At 47.1% G+C, this 14,652-nt stretch overlaps 1 protein-coding gene across 1 annotated transcript in view; it reads right to left on the bottom strand.

Annotated features, from left to right (window-relative positions):
• ESPN (espin) overlaps positions 1-575 on the bottom strand; it is a 304,695-nt gene extending 304,120 nt beyond the window's left edge. The window contains exon 1 of the mRNA XM_075328416.1: positions 1-575. This exon is cut by the window's left edge and continues 165 nt beyond it. Within this exon, the coding sequence (XP_075184531.1) occupies positions 1-159 (159 nt within the window). The 5' untranslated portion in view covers positions 160-575.
• Positions 576-14,652: the final 14,077 nt, after the last annotated feature.

The following is a 14,652-nucleotide window of genomic DNA, read 5'->3' on the forward strand; positions in this document are numbered from 1 at the left end:
TGCATGGTGAACAATAGAAGCCTCCATGGGATCCTTCAAATCCGGCTGCAACTTGCCCTCTGCATGGAGGGTCCTCAGAGACTCCAGATCCCCCTGCCTGGCGGCTTGTAGGACCCTCTCCAGAGTCATTGTGGTCTGCAGGTCACTAGCAGATCCCATGTGCCCCTTTATCACTTACCCATGGGCAACGTCCAAAGGGGGTAAAAGAAACAGCCACATTGGGGGGTCTACACCAGGCTGGGAAAATCTGATAGGACAATCTTCTTCTGCAAAGATATTTATCGTGAAGAAACCCTAATTGTATCCTCAGTGGTGACTGCCTGGGACTTCCAGGAGCAAGGAACTTGTAAGCTGCATATTTCCAGCAAGGAAAGTCTTTTCCAAGTTTTCATAGACATGGAGTGGAGGAGATCAGAGCAGGACTCTCAGGAGGAGGTTGCAGGATGGGGAATGCAGGTTTTGGCACATGGCCCCCCAGTGAACCTGTATAGGGTGGGATTCTGCAGTGACCTCTTCTGCTGCTGTGAGGCTGGAGCTGGACAGTCATCCCTCTGTGCCTCTGCTGCTCCTGTGACAACTCCTCCTCCTCCTTTCCCTGTCTGCACAGCAGCAGACTGCCTAAATGAGTTTAGCCATTGTAATCCGTCCCTTCATCCCTCAGCATTCTTGATCCACCTGCTGTTCACTCACAGCTAAAAGGAAAGATAACATCAAGAATTTTAGAGCTGCCCCTGTCATTAGCACAGTTATAATAAATGGATGGAATTGTGATGATTAACTTCATAAAGTCATTGTTTGTAGAAAGGTGTCAATGTTTTTTCTTCTTGGTCCCAAATCCCTCTGCCCTCCTAAAATGACTTAAAGGGTTATTCCCATATCCAAGATCCTGTCCCAATATGTAATAGGTTTATAATAATAATAATAATAATAATAATAATAATGCCACCAATGAGAAAAGTAGTACAGATCTGATTAGCTATGTCTCTTTCTTCATGTGCAGGGCATTGCAGGTTAGGTATCAATGGTTATGACCGCGTGCAACTAACTGAATAATTGTCACTATAAGGGTACGTGCCCACGATCGGGATCCGCTGAAAACACTGATCATGGCCACGCACCTTATGAGTGAACATACACTGCCTTGCGAAAGTATTCTGCCCCCTTGAATTTTTCAACCTTATCCCACATTTCAGGCTTCAAACATAAAGATAATAATGTTAATGTTCTGGTGAAGAATCAACAACAAGTGGGACACAATTGTGAAGGTGAATGATATTTATTGCTTATTTTAAACTTTTTTAAAAAATAATAAACTGAAAATTGGGGCGTGCGATATTATTCATCCCCTTTAAGTTAATACTTTGTAGCGCCACCTTTTGCTGCGATTACAGCTGCAGTCGCTTGGGGAATGTGTCTATCAGTTTTACACATCGAGAGACTGAAATTCTTGCCCATTCTTCCTTTGTAAACAGCTGGAGCTGAGTGAGGTTGGATGGAGGCATTTGTGAACAGCAGTTTTCAGCTCTTTCCACAGATTCTCGATTGGATTCAGGTCTGGATTGTGACTTGGCCATTGTAACACCTGGATACATTTATTTGTGAACCATTCCATTGTAGATTTTGCTTTATGTTTGGGATCATTGTCTTGTTGAAAGACAAATCTCCGTCCCAGTCTCTGGTCTTTTGCAGACTCCAACAGATTTTCTTCAAGAATGGTCCTGTATTTGGCTCCATCCATCTTCCCATCAATTTTAACCATCTTCCCTGTCCCTACTGAAGAAAAGCAGGCCCACACCATGATGCTGCCACCACCATGTTTGACAGTGGGGATGGTGTGTTTAGGGTGATGAGCTTTGTTGCTTTTACGCCAAACATATCATTTGGCATTGTGCCCAAATAGTTGGATTTTGGTTTCATCTGACCAGAGCACCTTCTTCACATGTTTGGTGTCTCCCAGGTGGTTTGTGGCAAACTGTAAACTACACTTTTTATGGACATCTTTGAAAAATGGCTTTACTCTTGCCACTCTTCCAAAAAAGGCCAGATTTGTGCAGTGTATGGACTGCTGGTTGTCCTATGGACAGACTCTCCCACCTCAGCTGTATATCTCTGCAGTTGATCCAGAGTGATCATGGGCCTCTTGGCTGCATCTCTGATCAGTCTTCTCCTAGTTTGAGATGAAAGTTTGGATGGACGGCCGGGTCTTGGTAGATTTGCAGTGGTATGATACTCCTTCCATTTCAATATGATCGCTTGCACAGTGCTTCTTGGGATCTTTATAGTTTTGGAAATCTTTTTGTAACCAAATCCGGCTTTAAACTTCTCCACAACAGTATCATGGACCTGCCTGTTGTGTTCCTTGGTCTTCATGATGCTCTCTGCGCTATAAACAGAACACTGAGACTATCACAGAGCAGGTACATTTATACAAAGACTTGATTACACACAGGGGCTTATATTTATCATCATCAGTCATTTAGGACAACATTGGATCATTCAGAGATCCTCAATCAACTTCTGGAATGAGTTTGCTGCACTGAAAGTAAAGGGGATGAATAATATTGCACGCTTCACTTTTTAGTTGTTTATTTTTTAAAAAAGTTTAAAATAAGCACTAAATTTCGTTCAACTTCACAATTGTGTACACTTGTTGTTGATTCTTCACCATAATATTAAAATTTTTATCTTTATGTTTGAAGCCTGAAATGTGGGAAAAGGTTGAAAAATGCAAGGGGGCCGAATACTTTCGCAAGACACTGTAACCATGAATACCTAAGTTGCAATGCTCTGCACATGAGGAAAGAGATATAGCTAATGAGGAGAACTATATTACATTTAACCCTGGAGCTATTTGCTAATATTATTATTATTATTATTACTACACCTTCTACATATTGGGGTAGGATCTTGGAGATGGGAATAACCCTTTAAGTTTGAAAGTGATCAAAAGACACTATCATGGAATAACTTAAAAGGAACTCGTCAGATGATACATGCTGCCCAAATATCAGGCACTGGCTGTATTATCTCAGGAATGGTTGCTTGACTCTGAGTCAAAAACAGCAGCGATTCAGAGAAAAATACAGTAAAAAGAGAAATCTGAGGGCACTACTTATTACGTAGGGATCAGCCAAGCACATATTTAAGCTTATCAACTGTACAGGGAAAAAAGGAAGTAAGTAAAAAAAAAATCATTTTTACCCCTGAGGAAGCCACATATAGGTGGCGATACGTGTGTTCTTTTCCCCTCATTTATTATTTCTTGCCCCAATTTACAGGTTCCCTTTTATATTTACTCAGTCTTCTTTTATTTTAACTTTGGTTACATGGTAGCAAGTGGCAATTTATGTCTACATTGACTTTTGCATAAGATTAGAAAAATCCACCGCACTCTCAAATGTTCATAAGTGCAAAAACAGTTTATTTAGTGAACTGCACACAAGGTGAGTATAACGTTTCGACCCATCCCTGGTTTGAATCATACAGTTGCTGTTAAAGCGCAAAGTCAAAAATGTGTAATATCATATAAAAAATAATAGTAATCAATCATAATACAAATTATACTTATAGAACAATTTATCAATACAGCATTGTCCATACTTAGAACTAATGTTCAAGACATCCAGTTACATTATTAGCTATGTACTGTAAGTACTTCTGCATTATTACGTAAAGCAAAATGTGCGCAACAACATCCGCCGTTATATGGAAATTGATACAAAGTAAGATATTGGATTCCTCCTATGGTCTGTCAGCCAGAATGAAAAATTGAGAAAAAGCATTTTATATACATTATATATATATATATATATATATATATATATATACAATACTGACCAAAAGTTTGGACACACCTTCTCATCTCTAGAACAACTGTTAAGAGGAGACTTTTTGCAGCAGGCCTTCATGGTAAAATAGCTGCTAGGAAACCACTGCTAAGAACAGGCAACAAGCAGAAGAGACTTGTTTGGGCTAAAGAACACAAGGAATGGACATTAGACCAGTGGAAATCTGTGCTTTGGTCTGATGAGTCCAAATTTGAGATCTTTAGATCCAACCACCGTGTCTTGGTAGAAAAGGTGAACGGATGGACTCTACATGGCTGGCTCCCACCGTGAAGCATGGAGGAGGAGGTGTGATGGTGTGGGGGTGCTTTGCTGGTGACACTGTTGGGGATTTATTCAAAATTGAAGGCATACTGAACCAGCATGGCTACCACAGCATCTTGCAGCAGCGTGCTATTCCATCCGGTTTGCGTTTAGTTGGACCATCATTTATTTTTCAACAGGACAATGACCCCCAAACACACCTCCATGCTGTGTAAGGGCTATTTGACTAAGAAGGAGAGTGATGGGATGCTACGCCAGATGACCTGTTCTCCACAGTCACCAGACCTGAACCCAATCGAGATGGTTTGGGGTGAGCTGGACCACAGAGTGAAGGCAAAAGGGCCAACAAGTGCTAAGCATCTCTGGGAACTCCTTCAAGACTGTTGGAAAACCATTTCTGGTCACTACCTCTTGAAGCTCATCAAGAGAATGCCAAGAGTGTGCAAAGCAGTAATCAAAGCAAAAGGTGGCTACTTTGAAGAACCTAGAATATAAGACATATTTTCAGTTGTATAACACTTTTTTTTAAGTATTTCATTCCACATGTGTTAGTTAATAGTTTTGATGCCTTCAATGTGAATCTACAATTTTCAGAGTAATGAAAATAATGAAAACTCTTTGAATGAGAAGGTGTGTCCAAACTTTTGGTCTGTACTATATATATACACAGTATGTATATATATATATATATATATATATATATATACATATATATATATATATATATGTATATATGTATATATATATATATATATATATATATATATATATATATATATATATATATATATAAAATTGACTTTTGGCCATACACATATGTATAGCACAGGCTTTTGTTGGGTGCAAGTCTTTGATCTTTTATGTCTAATAAATAATAGAAAACGTATTCATTAGTTTAGGTTATTCCTATTATATAATTTTAAAGTTATCTTGGGTTTATTGGTTTTTTATGTATTAGTTTTGCTGTGCAGACATAAACATTTTCATTTACAGTATAGACATATTTGGTCTGCTTTTACTTATTCTATATTCCATTACCTATTTTCGCAGACTTATTACTACCGGTATCTTTCAGCTATCACCATTACATATTCATTCCAATTGTGTTATGTGTTTAATCTCTTTTGGGGTTTTCTGTTAATTGCTGCCCTTTGGGCAATGAGGAGAGGTGTCTGTCTCTTTTTGGACACACCTCCGTGTAATTTGTTAATGCGTAGCCTGTTGGCTTTTTAAATGTTTTAACTTAGTGCTTTGGTTTGTCGTTATACTTGGATGTCGTTCATCCCAGTTTTTACATACCGTACTTCCTTTTATTTCCTGTCCAGTTGCAGAGAAAAACATATGTAATAGCCGCCAGGGATCAAGCTGTGCTGTAGACTAGTCAGATGGGTCCCCGGTTGGTTTTCCCCACCCACTGCCCTGGGTATATTGGGCTCTCCCTTTGCAGAAATGTAGGCACAAACCTGTCAATCCAGGGCAGAAGCTGCGGGGACCTGTTTGTCCAACTAGTCTATATCGCGTCTAGGTCCACGGCGGATATCACAGTATATTTTTCCCTGAAACGCTGCAGTGTATCCGAGTCAAACAAACCTGGCTGAGAAAATGCAGCCAGATCCTGATACTTGCTCTCCACAGATTGGACAGGGTGTATCAGCGGACAAGTTCCTTTCAAATCTTGGTGTTGTAATGGAAAATTAAATCTGATTGGTAGGCATGATCGGACACGTGGATGTTTTAATTCGTCGGTTTCAGCCATGCTTTAGTTAAAAATCTCAGTTTGAGACCTAGACTTGACTTAAACTTGACCCTGAATCCCAAAGCACATATAAGTCAATGGTGACCTTAACTTTGGTGCTCTAAAATGGCTGTAAAATGGAGGCATTGAGGGCTAGGGAGCTGTAAAAGGAAGGAAAATGGGGGTGGAAATTCCGGTGTCTGCCACTGACGCGAGTAACCTATGGAGACTCGTTCTGAGAACGAGGCTCCATAGGATTCGATGCATGCCGTAGGGCATTACACCTTTGTATTATGTCTCCAAGGATTTATTTTGAATAAACTGGAGAACGAGGGCATGTGGGGGAGTATTTTTGACAAATAAACTATTTTTTACCTGTGTGTGGTTTGTTTAAACATCCACCAGCTCCATGATATCGTCATGGATTATGAAAGGGCATCCAATGGCTCTAGTGAACTCAATGCTCAAGAGAGTTAAAGAAGTGGTTCACCCATATTTATTATTGGCCACATCGATATTATGTTGAGAAACAAAGTTTCTCTCAAACACCTTCTGTTGCCAATAGTACCTGTGAGCGGCGCTATTGTAGTCCGCTCTTCCCCATCGGCTGACCCCCGGAGCTCCATGACCTCTGAGATCCGGTGATGTCATGTCAACTTCCTGCTCACCTGACATCACCACGGCGGTCCCAATGTCCGTGAGTCACTGAGCTGGTTGCGGAGTCTCCCCGTTCATCACAGCCCAGCATCACTCCTGCTTGCACGCTCTGCTAGCAATGGAGGAGTGAGCAGGAAGGGGCTGCGCTGTGACGAGCGGTGAAACTCCGTCCACAGCCCAGTGACTCACGGACACTGGGACCGCCGTGGTGATGTCAGGTGAGAAGAAAGTTGACGTGACATCACCGGATCCCAGAGGTCATGGAGTCCAGGGGTCAGGCGATGGGGAAGAGCAGACCGCAATAGCGCCGCTCACATGTACTATTGGCAACACAAGGTCTTTCAGAGAAACATTGTATTTCAATATAATATCAATATGGCCAATGAATATGAGTGAACCACCCCTTTAAGGCAGTGCTTGAAAATAATAGTGGCCACAAAAGATATTGACATTTTGGACCCAATTTGTCAAGTTTAACTTTGGGGTGTAATCATTTTTGTTGCCAGCGGTTTAGACATTAATGGCTGTGTGTTGGTTTATTTAGAGGTCACCAAATGTACCCTGTTATACAAGTTGCACACTGACTACTGTACATTGCATCACAGGGTCAGATCTTCAGTGCTGTAGCAGGAAAAGATATAATAAAATATTTACAAAAATGTGAGGGTGTACTCACTTTTGGGATATACTATAAATAGATAGATAGATCGATAGATAGATGTAAAATATAGGTAAGTACAGTTGTCCATCAATGGTTATAGCTGTATTGGGGTCTGGAAACTCTGGGTGTCACTATGTTTAGCTCCTTCGGGGAGGTCGCCCAGTTTTCCCAGTATACAGAATGAGATTCCATATGGTGATGTATCGTGTACTGGAGAACATGATATACATAGATGTAAAATATAGGTAAGTACAGTTGTCCATCAATGGTTATAGCTGTATTAGGGTCTGGAAACTCTGGGTGTCACTATGTTTAGCTCCTTCGGGGAGGTCGCCCAGTTTTCCCATTATACAGAATGAGATTCCATATAGTGATGTATCGTGTACTGGAGAACATGATATACATAGATGTCGTATCTTGTGATGGCAGCCGAGGACGACATTCCTGAAAAAGAATGGAGACATCTTACTCATATATCCCAGTTTGGCAGCTTCCATGCCTCCTCTATGGCAGACAGACACCCACTGAGATAAGATGACTGGTTTATTATGACAGCTGACAGCCTGGTGGAAGAATAGTGGCTATGAGACCTTATCTCTCATGGGCAGGCACCATCATGTCAGGTCTCTGTGATGAGGAAGGGTCTGAAAGCATGTCATTTGCATTACAATGGTGTCTTATATTCGGGAATTTATACCCTCAGCAGCCATATGGTGTGCAGATTGCTCCAAGGCTGTTTGTGCTCTCTACTGAATGGATGCTTTTAATTAGAGAGTAGTAATTACAGTGCCACACGGTGCAATAGTCACATACACAGAAGAAAAAGGGTTAATAGAGTGCGTATATTTTCAACTTGCTATTAGAGGAGAAGCAAAATCTATACCAATTATCACAAGCCGTATAGTTCTGCTATCCTTCATATGGCAATGAGCTCTTCGGGCCCCCATCAGCAAGGCCACGGTGTGACCACAACCCATGTAGGTAAAACACTGCATAGTTTAAAGGTGGCAGGTCAAGTCAAGATCTGGTTGAATGATATCCTCTGGTAAACCTCAGGGCAGACACAACTTTCAGTTCTTAGGGGCACTTTGCACGTTGCGACATCGCTAGCCGATTGTAGCGATGCTGAGCGCGATAGTCCCCGCCCCCGTTGCAGCTGCGATATCTTGTGATAGCTGCCGTTGAGAACATTATCGCTACGGCAGCTTCACACGCACTTACCTGCCCTGCGACGTCGCTCTGGCCGGCGACCCGCCTCCTTCCTAAGGGGGCGGGTCTTGCGGCGTCACAGCGACGTCACATGGCAGGCGGCCAGGTCGTGTGTTCTTAATGGGGACAGAGGAGAATGCTATGGCAGACACCATAGCCAGAAACATAACTAGAAGCTCCCAGGTCCCAGAAGAGGTGCAAAACTTTTACATATGAGGGGGGTCCTTCACATTGTTGGACCATTTAAAAGTTTTTGTCCCAACTTTACAAGTTATCACCTGTTCTCAGGATAGATAATAACTTGCGGATTGCTGGGCTCCTGGCACCTGGACCTTGACTGATCCAAAGAACAATGGTGTGATGGCCACAAATGTGTACCACAACTCTATTCATTGTGTATGGCCCTGACGAAGAAAACAAAGTACATTGCTCAGAGAAGTAGGAGGAGGACCAAGAAACTGTTCTCTATTTGTTCTTCTCCTACCTCTGTGACCACTTATTCACTGTATCTTTTGCTGGCTCCTCTTCCTCTCCTTGTCCCCTTACTTTTGTCTTCCTCTAGGCTCAATTCTAGGCCTTCTTCTCATCTCTCTATTCACTGCAACTGGCTTGGGTGACTCCTAAGCTGCATGTTTGCTGTCTTGGGGTTATATTTGATACAAATCTTTCCCTTATTCCCTATATTTAATCACTCACTACCTCATGTTTCCTGTATCTTAAAAATATCTCCAGAATTCGACCTTTTCGCTTCTAAAATTGCAAAAACTCTTACTGTCGGCCTTATTTATTCTTGTCTGGACTACTGCAACCCTGTACTGATCAGTCTCCCTCTAACCAAACTTTCTCCTCTCCAATCCATCCTGACTGCAACAGCCAAGGTGATATTTCTGTCCAGCTATACATGTATCCCATCCTAGTATATATGTTCCCCATCCTGGGCCCCTTCCTGGTATATATGTACCCCATTTTGGCATATATGTTCCCCATCCTGGGGCCCTCCTTGGTATATGTGTGGCGCCCCTGACCTGGTCAGGCACCACTGAGTACTGCACCCATGCTGGGGACAGTACAATACAGGTAATCCAGAAGGCTGACTGGGGTGTGGAACACAGGCGCATAGTGATCAGGTCTCACACATGTACCCATGAGAGGACCCCTGGGGATCCCAGGAGGGGGCAAGACTTCACCTTCACTGGAATAGTGGAGGGGGTAGAGCCTCCATCTCCTCTCAAGGGGTGTGGTAAGAGAGTCTGGTTGCTAGGTGGCGTAGGCAAGAACAGGAGAGGAGGAGCAGTGAGCCAGTTCAGTGTAGAGTCCAGGGAGCTCAAGTGAGGAGCAGATCCCTGGAGCTGTGCAATCTGACAGCGTCCGCGCAGTGGCTACAGACGGGGGAGAACGGTCAACTAGGAGTGCTGCCTGAAAGCCAGCTTCAGCTAGAGAGTGCACGGAGTGGGAAGTAAGGAGACTGCTAGAGAGCACCAGGCCCAACCGGGCGGCAGATCCCGAAGCGGGGATAGATTCAACTTTCTTCTGCTAAACCTGCCGGTGTGGGGCTCCTAAAGCCCACACCACAACACTACAAAAGCCGCAGCCACGTAACCGCAAGTTAGGGCCCATAGGTCATAGGAGGCAAGAGGCTGGAGTGGCCTGGTCCGGGGAACAAGCACACGGCGAACGAAGGGGAGAGAGGCTTCAGCATCTTCCCTGGGTGACCCCCATAGGGACTCAAAGTCGGGGTCACCCCAAACCACCAAGGGCTAAGGAAGGCGAGTCAGTAGTCACCCTCGTAAAGTCAGCCTGAAGGATACCTGGTTCCTACCTGGTTCATCTCAGCTACGCCCGGGTTACTCACCCTGCCACCTGAAGTGAGTAAAAACCCTGAAAGACATCCTGCCTGTGTGGTCATTCTGCGACTTGTGGTACTACAAACCTACACAGGGCCCTGGGGCTTGCCTCACTCTCAGGAGGCTACTACATCCGACTGCACCCACCATCAGCCCCAGGCGTCCCCTAACCTGCAGTGGCGGTCCCCACTGACCGCAATACTGAGAGTGGCGTCACGATCAAAACCGAAGATTCCCTACCTGTGACCAGCACCAGCTACGTGGAGTCCCTGAAGGTATGCACCGATACAACACCTGCGGGGCTTCACACATCTGGCGTCACGAACAGGATAAGGACTAGACCTGTCCAGACAGGTGACCATGTGCCTAGGCGGTCCGCTTGAAAAATTGGAAGCGCCGCCATATTGCCACCATGAAAAGCGCGCTGAAAAACAACAGCAGCCCGCGCTGGAAAAAGTTACCGCCCACGAAGAGGTGTGGCTACCCAGAGATCCCCTGCAGAGTCCTGACCTCGCTGATGAAGAAAGCGGAAGCGTCCAGAGACGGCGGAGCAGAGAAGAAGCCAGTAGCGTGCTAGAAGAAATGGAGTCCAGACGTGGATACCCAGAGCCAGGCTCTGCTGCCTGGTGGTGCCGGGAGCTTGCTATTTTCTGCGACCAGCTGGAGGCCAGGATTGTGCGACAGCTCAGGGAAGAACGCACGGAGCTCCTGGAGATGGCTGCGGCGGTGCGGACCTATGAGGAGGGAGCCGCGCGGAGCCTGCCGGATCGAGCGGCGACGACGATTCAGACCCCGATGGGTGAGTCCGGTGTTGCCCCGGCTAGAACAAGAGCCCCGACCCTAGCTGCTACGACCGCGGTCCCAGAGGAGGCGCCCGGTGCGGCGATGCTGAGTGAGGCCGCAGCCACGCTAGGTGCGGCCCGCCAAGCCCAGGCCGCTGCAGCGATGCCCCGCCTGTCCCGCCGGGCTCCGACCACCACGGCAGTGCTCATCCGTGCTGCAGGTGTGACGCTGACCCAGGCTGCCACCCTGCTGAACCCGGTCCGCCAAGACCCCAACGCAGCAGCGACGCTCGTCCGCGCCGCAAGTGATATGCTGAACCAGGCCGCAGCCCCGCCGGGTGCGGCCCGCCAAGCTCCGATCACTGCAGCGACGCCCGACTCAGCCTGCACGGACCCCATCGAGGCTGCGACGCCAAGTGAGACCGCGGCTGCAGTGTCCAGTCCGGCCCGCCAGGAACCGGCCGCGACAGAAACGCCAATTCAGGCCGCCGCCATACAGGGCGCGGCCCGCCAAGAAGAGAAGACTACCTCATCATTTACCCCGGCCTGCAAGGCCAGAGCAGACACCGCTCCCCAGTCCAAAGAGGTCCCTGCTGGAAAGCCCACGCTGGGGGAGGACCCCGAATACTGGCGGCTGAAGGCTGACATGGAGGCCAAGTTCCCACAGGAGATGGTGGATCGGTATCTGCTCCCTCCGCATACCCCCAAGGAGATTCAGGCAACCCCTGTAGCCGCGCCAGAGAGTCCACCGCCCAGACCAGCTGAAGAAAGCCCATCCCCAGCACTGCCACAACCAGAGTGCAGCGAAGAACTAAGGGGGAGAGGAGGCCAGGAAGCTGAGGAGCTGACTCCAGAGCCACCAGCAGTGGATCTATACTCAGAACCGGAGATGTTGCCCTATTCCCGCTGGGATGAAGAGGATTTGACACCGTCTGCAGACGAAGATCAGCCCAAAGACCTCACCTGGGAGCCTGCAAGCATGAACCCAGCCCGCAAGACACGGCGCAGCAGATCAAAGTATCCTCCAACACCACAGTCTCCAGAGCAGAGGGAGGTCACAGCCAGAGACCTGGAGGAGAAAAGGTGCCTAAGAAGGTCCCAAGCCCAGGCTAGAGGACCCCTTTACAGAGGAATAGTAGAGGACTTCAACTTGAAAAGCGGATACGGCTTTATTGTAGTAAAAGGAATAAAAGAGGGCATATTTGTAAATCGGAGAGATGTTCAAGCCCACCTGCCCAGAGGACATTCAGGCAGAAATTTGAAAATTGGGGACTTAGTACAGTTCACCTTGCATCAAGGAGAAAGGGGCTACTATGCCTTAGACGTAGCACCATGTCCCAGACAAGAAAGACAAGAAAGACAAGAAAGACAAGAAAGACAAGAAAGAAAAGACAGAGATACAGAAACAGATGCAGAAAAAGAAACAGATGAAGACCAAGAAAGGAAAGATAAAGAACCTACAGATGAAACAACCACAGACAAAGATCCTACAGATGAAACAACCACGGACGACGACGGAGAGCAAGAAAGTCACAGGTGCCGGTGCCCTACATGCCCACGCCCTGGTGAAAAAGAGGAATAAAGCAAAGGAAAGTAAGAAGTTACTGTTTTGACCAGTTTTGACAAGTTTTGTTTGCAACGTTTAAGAAATGCGCCCACAAAAACTATTGTGAGAAATAAACTTTAAGGCTATGAACTTGCTATAGCCACAAACTCTCGCAGTGTAAATAGTTACACCAGTGGCACCACCACCAGAGCCAGCCTGTTTAGGGGCTTGGCTCGTCTGCAACCAGGGGGGCCCGTCCGTAGAAAAGGGCCTTGGCTCACCTGCGACCAGAGAGCACGCCTGTTTATGGGGCCTTGGCTCACCACCACAAAGAGGGTACCTGGCCAGCACCAACTGTGGAGGCCGCCTCTGCATCCTGCCAGAAGAGGCTGACGGCGCGGATCCACCAGGCCAGGTATACCCTGAAACCACCAGCCCATGAAAGCCGCCTCTACATCCTGCCAGAAGTGGCTGAAGCCGCGGCCAACGGGAGAGGAAGTTTGGAGGAAAGGTCTGGGGAAACGGATGGCCCAGACCTGGTTACCAACAGGACCGGTGACCTGCCTCCTGAGAGGGTTTTGGGTGGGTTAACGGACTTGTGGGTGGAGGGTGGTGATGTCTGATACCTGGTGATCTTAAAATGTTTTTACATGTTTTAATGTTTTATGCATTTTAAAATGTTGTCTTGCAGCCCGAGGACGTGCTGGTGATAACTAAGGGGGAATGTGGCGCCCCTGACCTGGTCAGGCACCACTGAGTACTGCACCCATGCTGGGGACAGTACAATACAGGTAATCCAGAAGGCTGACTGGGGTGTGGAACACAGGCGCATAGTGATCAGGTCTCACACATGTACCCATGAGAGGACCCCTGGGGATCCCAGGAGGGGGCAAGCCTTCACCTTCACTGGAATAGTGGAGGGGGTAGAGCCTCCATCTCCTCTCAAGGGGTGTGGTAAGAGAGTCTGGTTGCTAGGTGGCGTAGGCAAGAACAGGAGAGGAGGAGCAGTGAGCCAGTTCAGTGTAGAGTCCAGGGAGCTCAAGTGAGGAGCAGATCCCTGGAGCTGTGCAATCTGACAGCGTCCGCGCAGTGGCTACAGACGGGGGAGAACGGTCAACTAGGAGTGCTGCCTGAAAGCCAGCTTCAGCTAGAGAGTGCACGGAGTGGGAAGTAAGGAGACTGCTAGAGAGCACCAGGCCCAACCGGGCGGCAGATCCCGAAGCGGGGATAGATTCAACTTTCTTCTGCTAAACCTGCCGGTGTGGGGCTCCTAAAGCCCACACCACAACACTACAAAAGCCGCAGCCACGTAACCGCAAGTTAGGGCCCATAGGTCATAGGAGGCAAGAGGCTGGAGTGGCCTGGTCCGGGGAACAAGCACACGGCGAACGAAGGGGAGAGAGGCTTCAGCATCTTCCCTGGGTGACCCCCATAGGGACTCAAAGTCGGGGTCACCCCAAACCACCAAGGGCTAAGGAAGGCGAGTCAGTAGTCACCCTCGTAAAGTCAGCCTGAAGGATACCTGGTTCCTACCTGGTTCATCTCAGCTACGCCCGGGTTACTCACCCTGCCACCTGAAGTGAGTAAAAACCCTGAAAGACATCCTGCCTGTGTGGTCATTCTGCGACTTGTGGTACTACAAACCTACACAGGGCCCTGGGGCTTGCCTCACTCTCAGGAGGCTACTACATCCGACTGCACCCACCATCAGCCCCAGGCGTCCCCTAACCTGCAGTGGCGGTCCCCACTGACCGCAATACTGAGAGTGGCGTCACGATCAAAACCGAAGATTCCCTACCTGTGACCAGCACCAGCTACGTGGAGTCCCTGAAGGTATGCACCGATACAACACCTGCGGGGCTTCACACATCTGTCCCCCATCCTGGGCTGCTTCCTGGTATATATGTACCTCATCCTAGTATATATGTCCCCCATCCTGGAGCTCTTTCTGGTATATAAAGTATGTGCCCTATCCTGGTATATATCTCCCACATCCTGGGTTTCTTCCTGGTATATATATACCCCATCCTGGTATATATATACCCCATCCTGGTATATATGTCCCCAATCCTGGGCTCCTTCCTGGTATAGATGTACCCCATCCTGGTA

This window comes from Anomaloglossus baeobatrachus, chromosome 11 (assembly GCF_048569485.1).
Source record: "Anomaloglossus baeobatrachus isolate aAnoBae1 chromosome 11, aAnoBae1.hap1, whole genome shotgun sequence".
NCBI lineage: Eukaryota > Metazoa > Chordata > Amphibia > Anura > Aromobatidae > Anomaloglossus > Anomaloglossus baeobatrachus.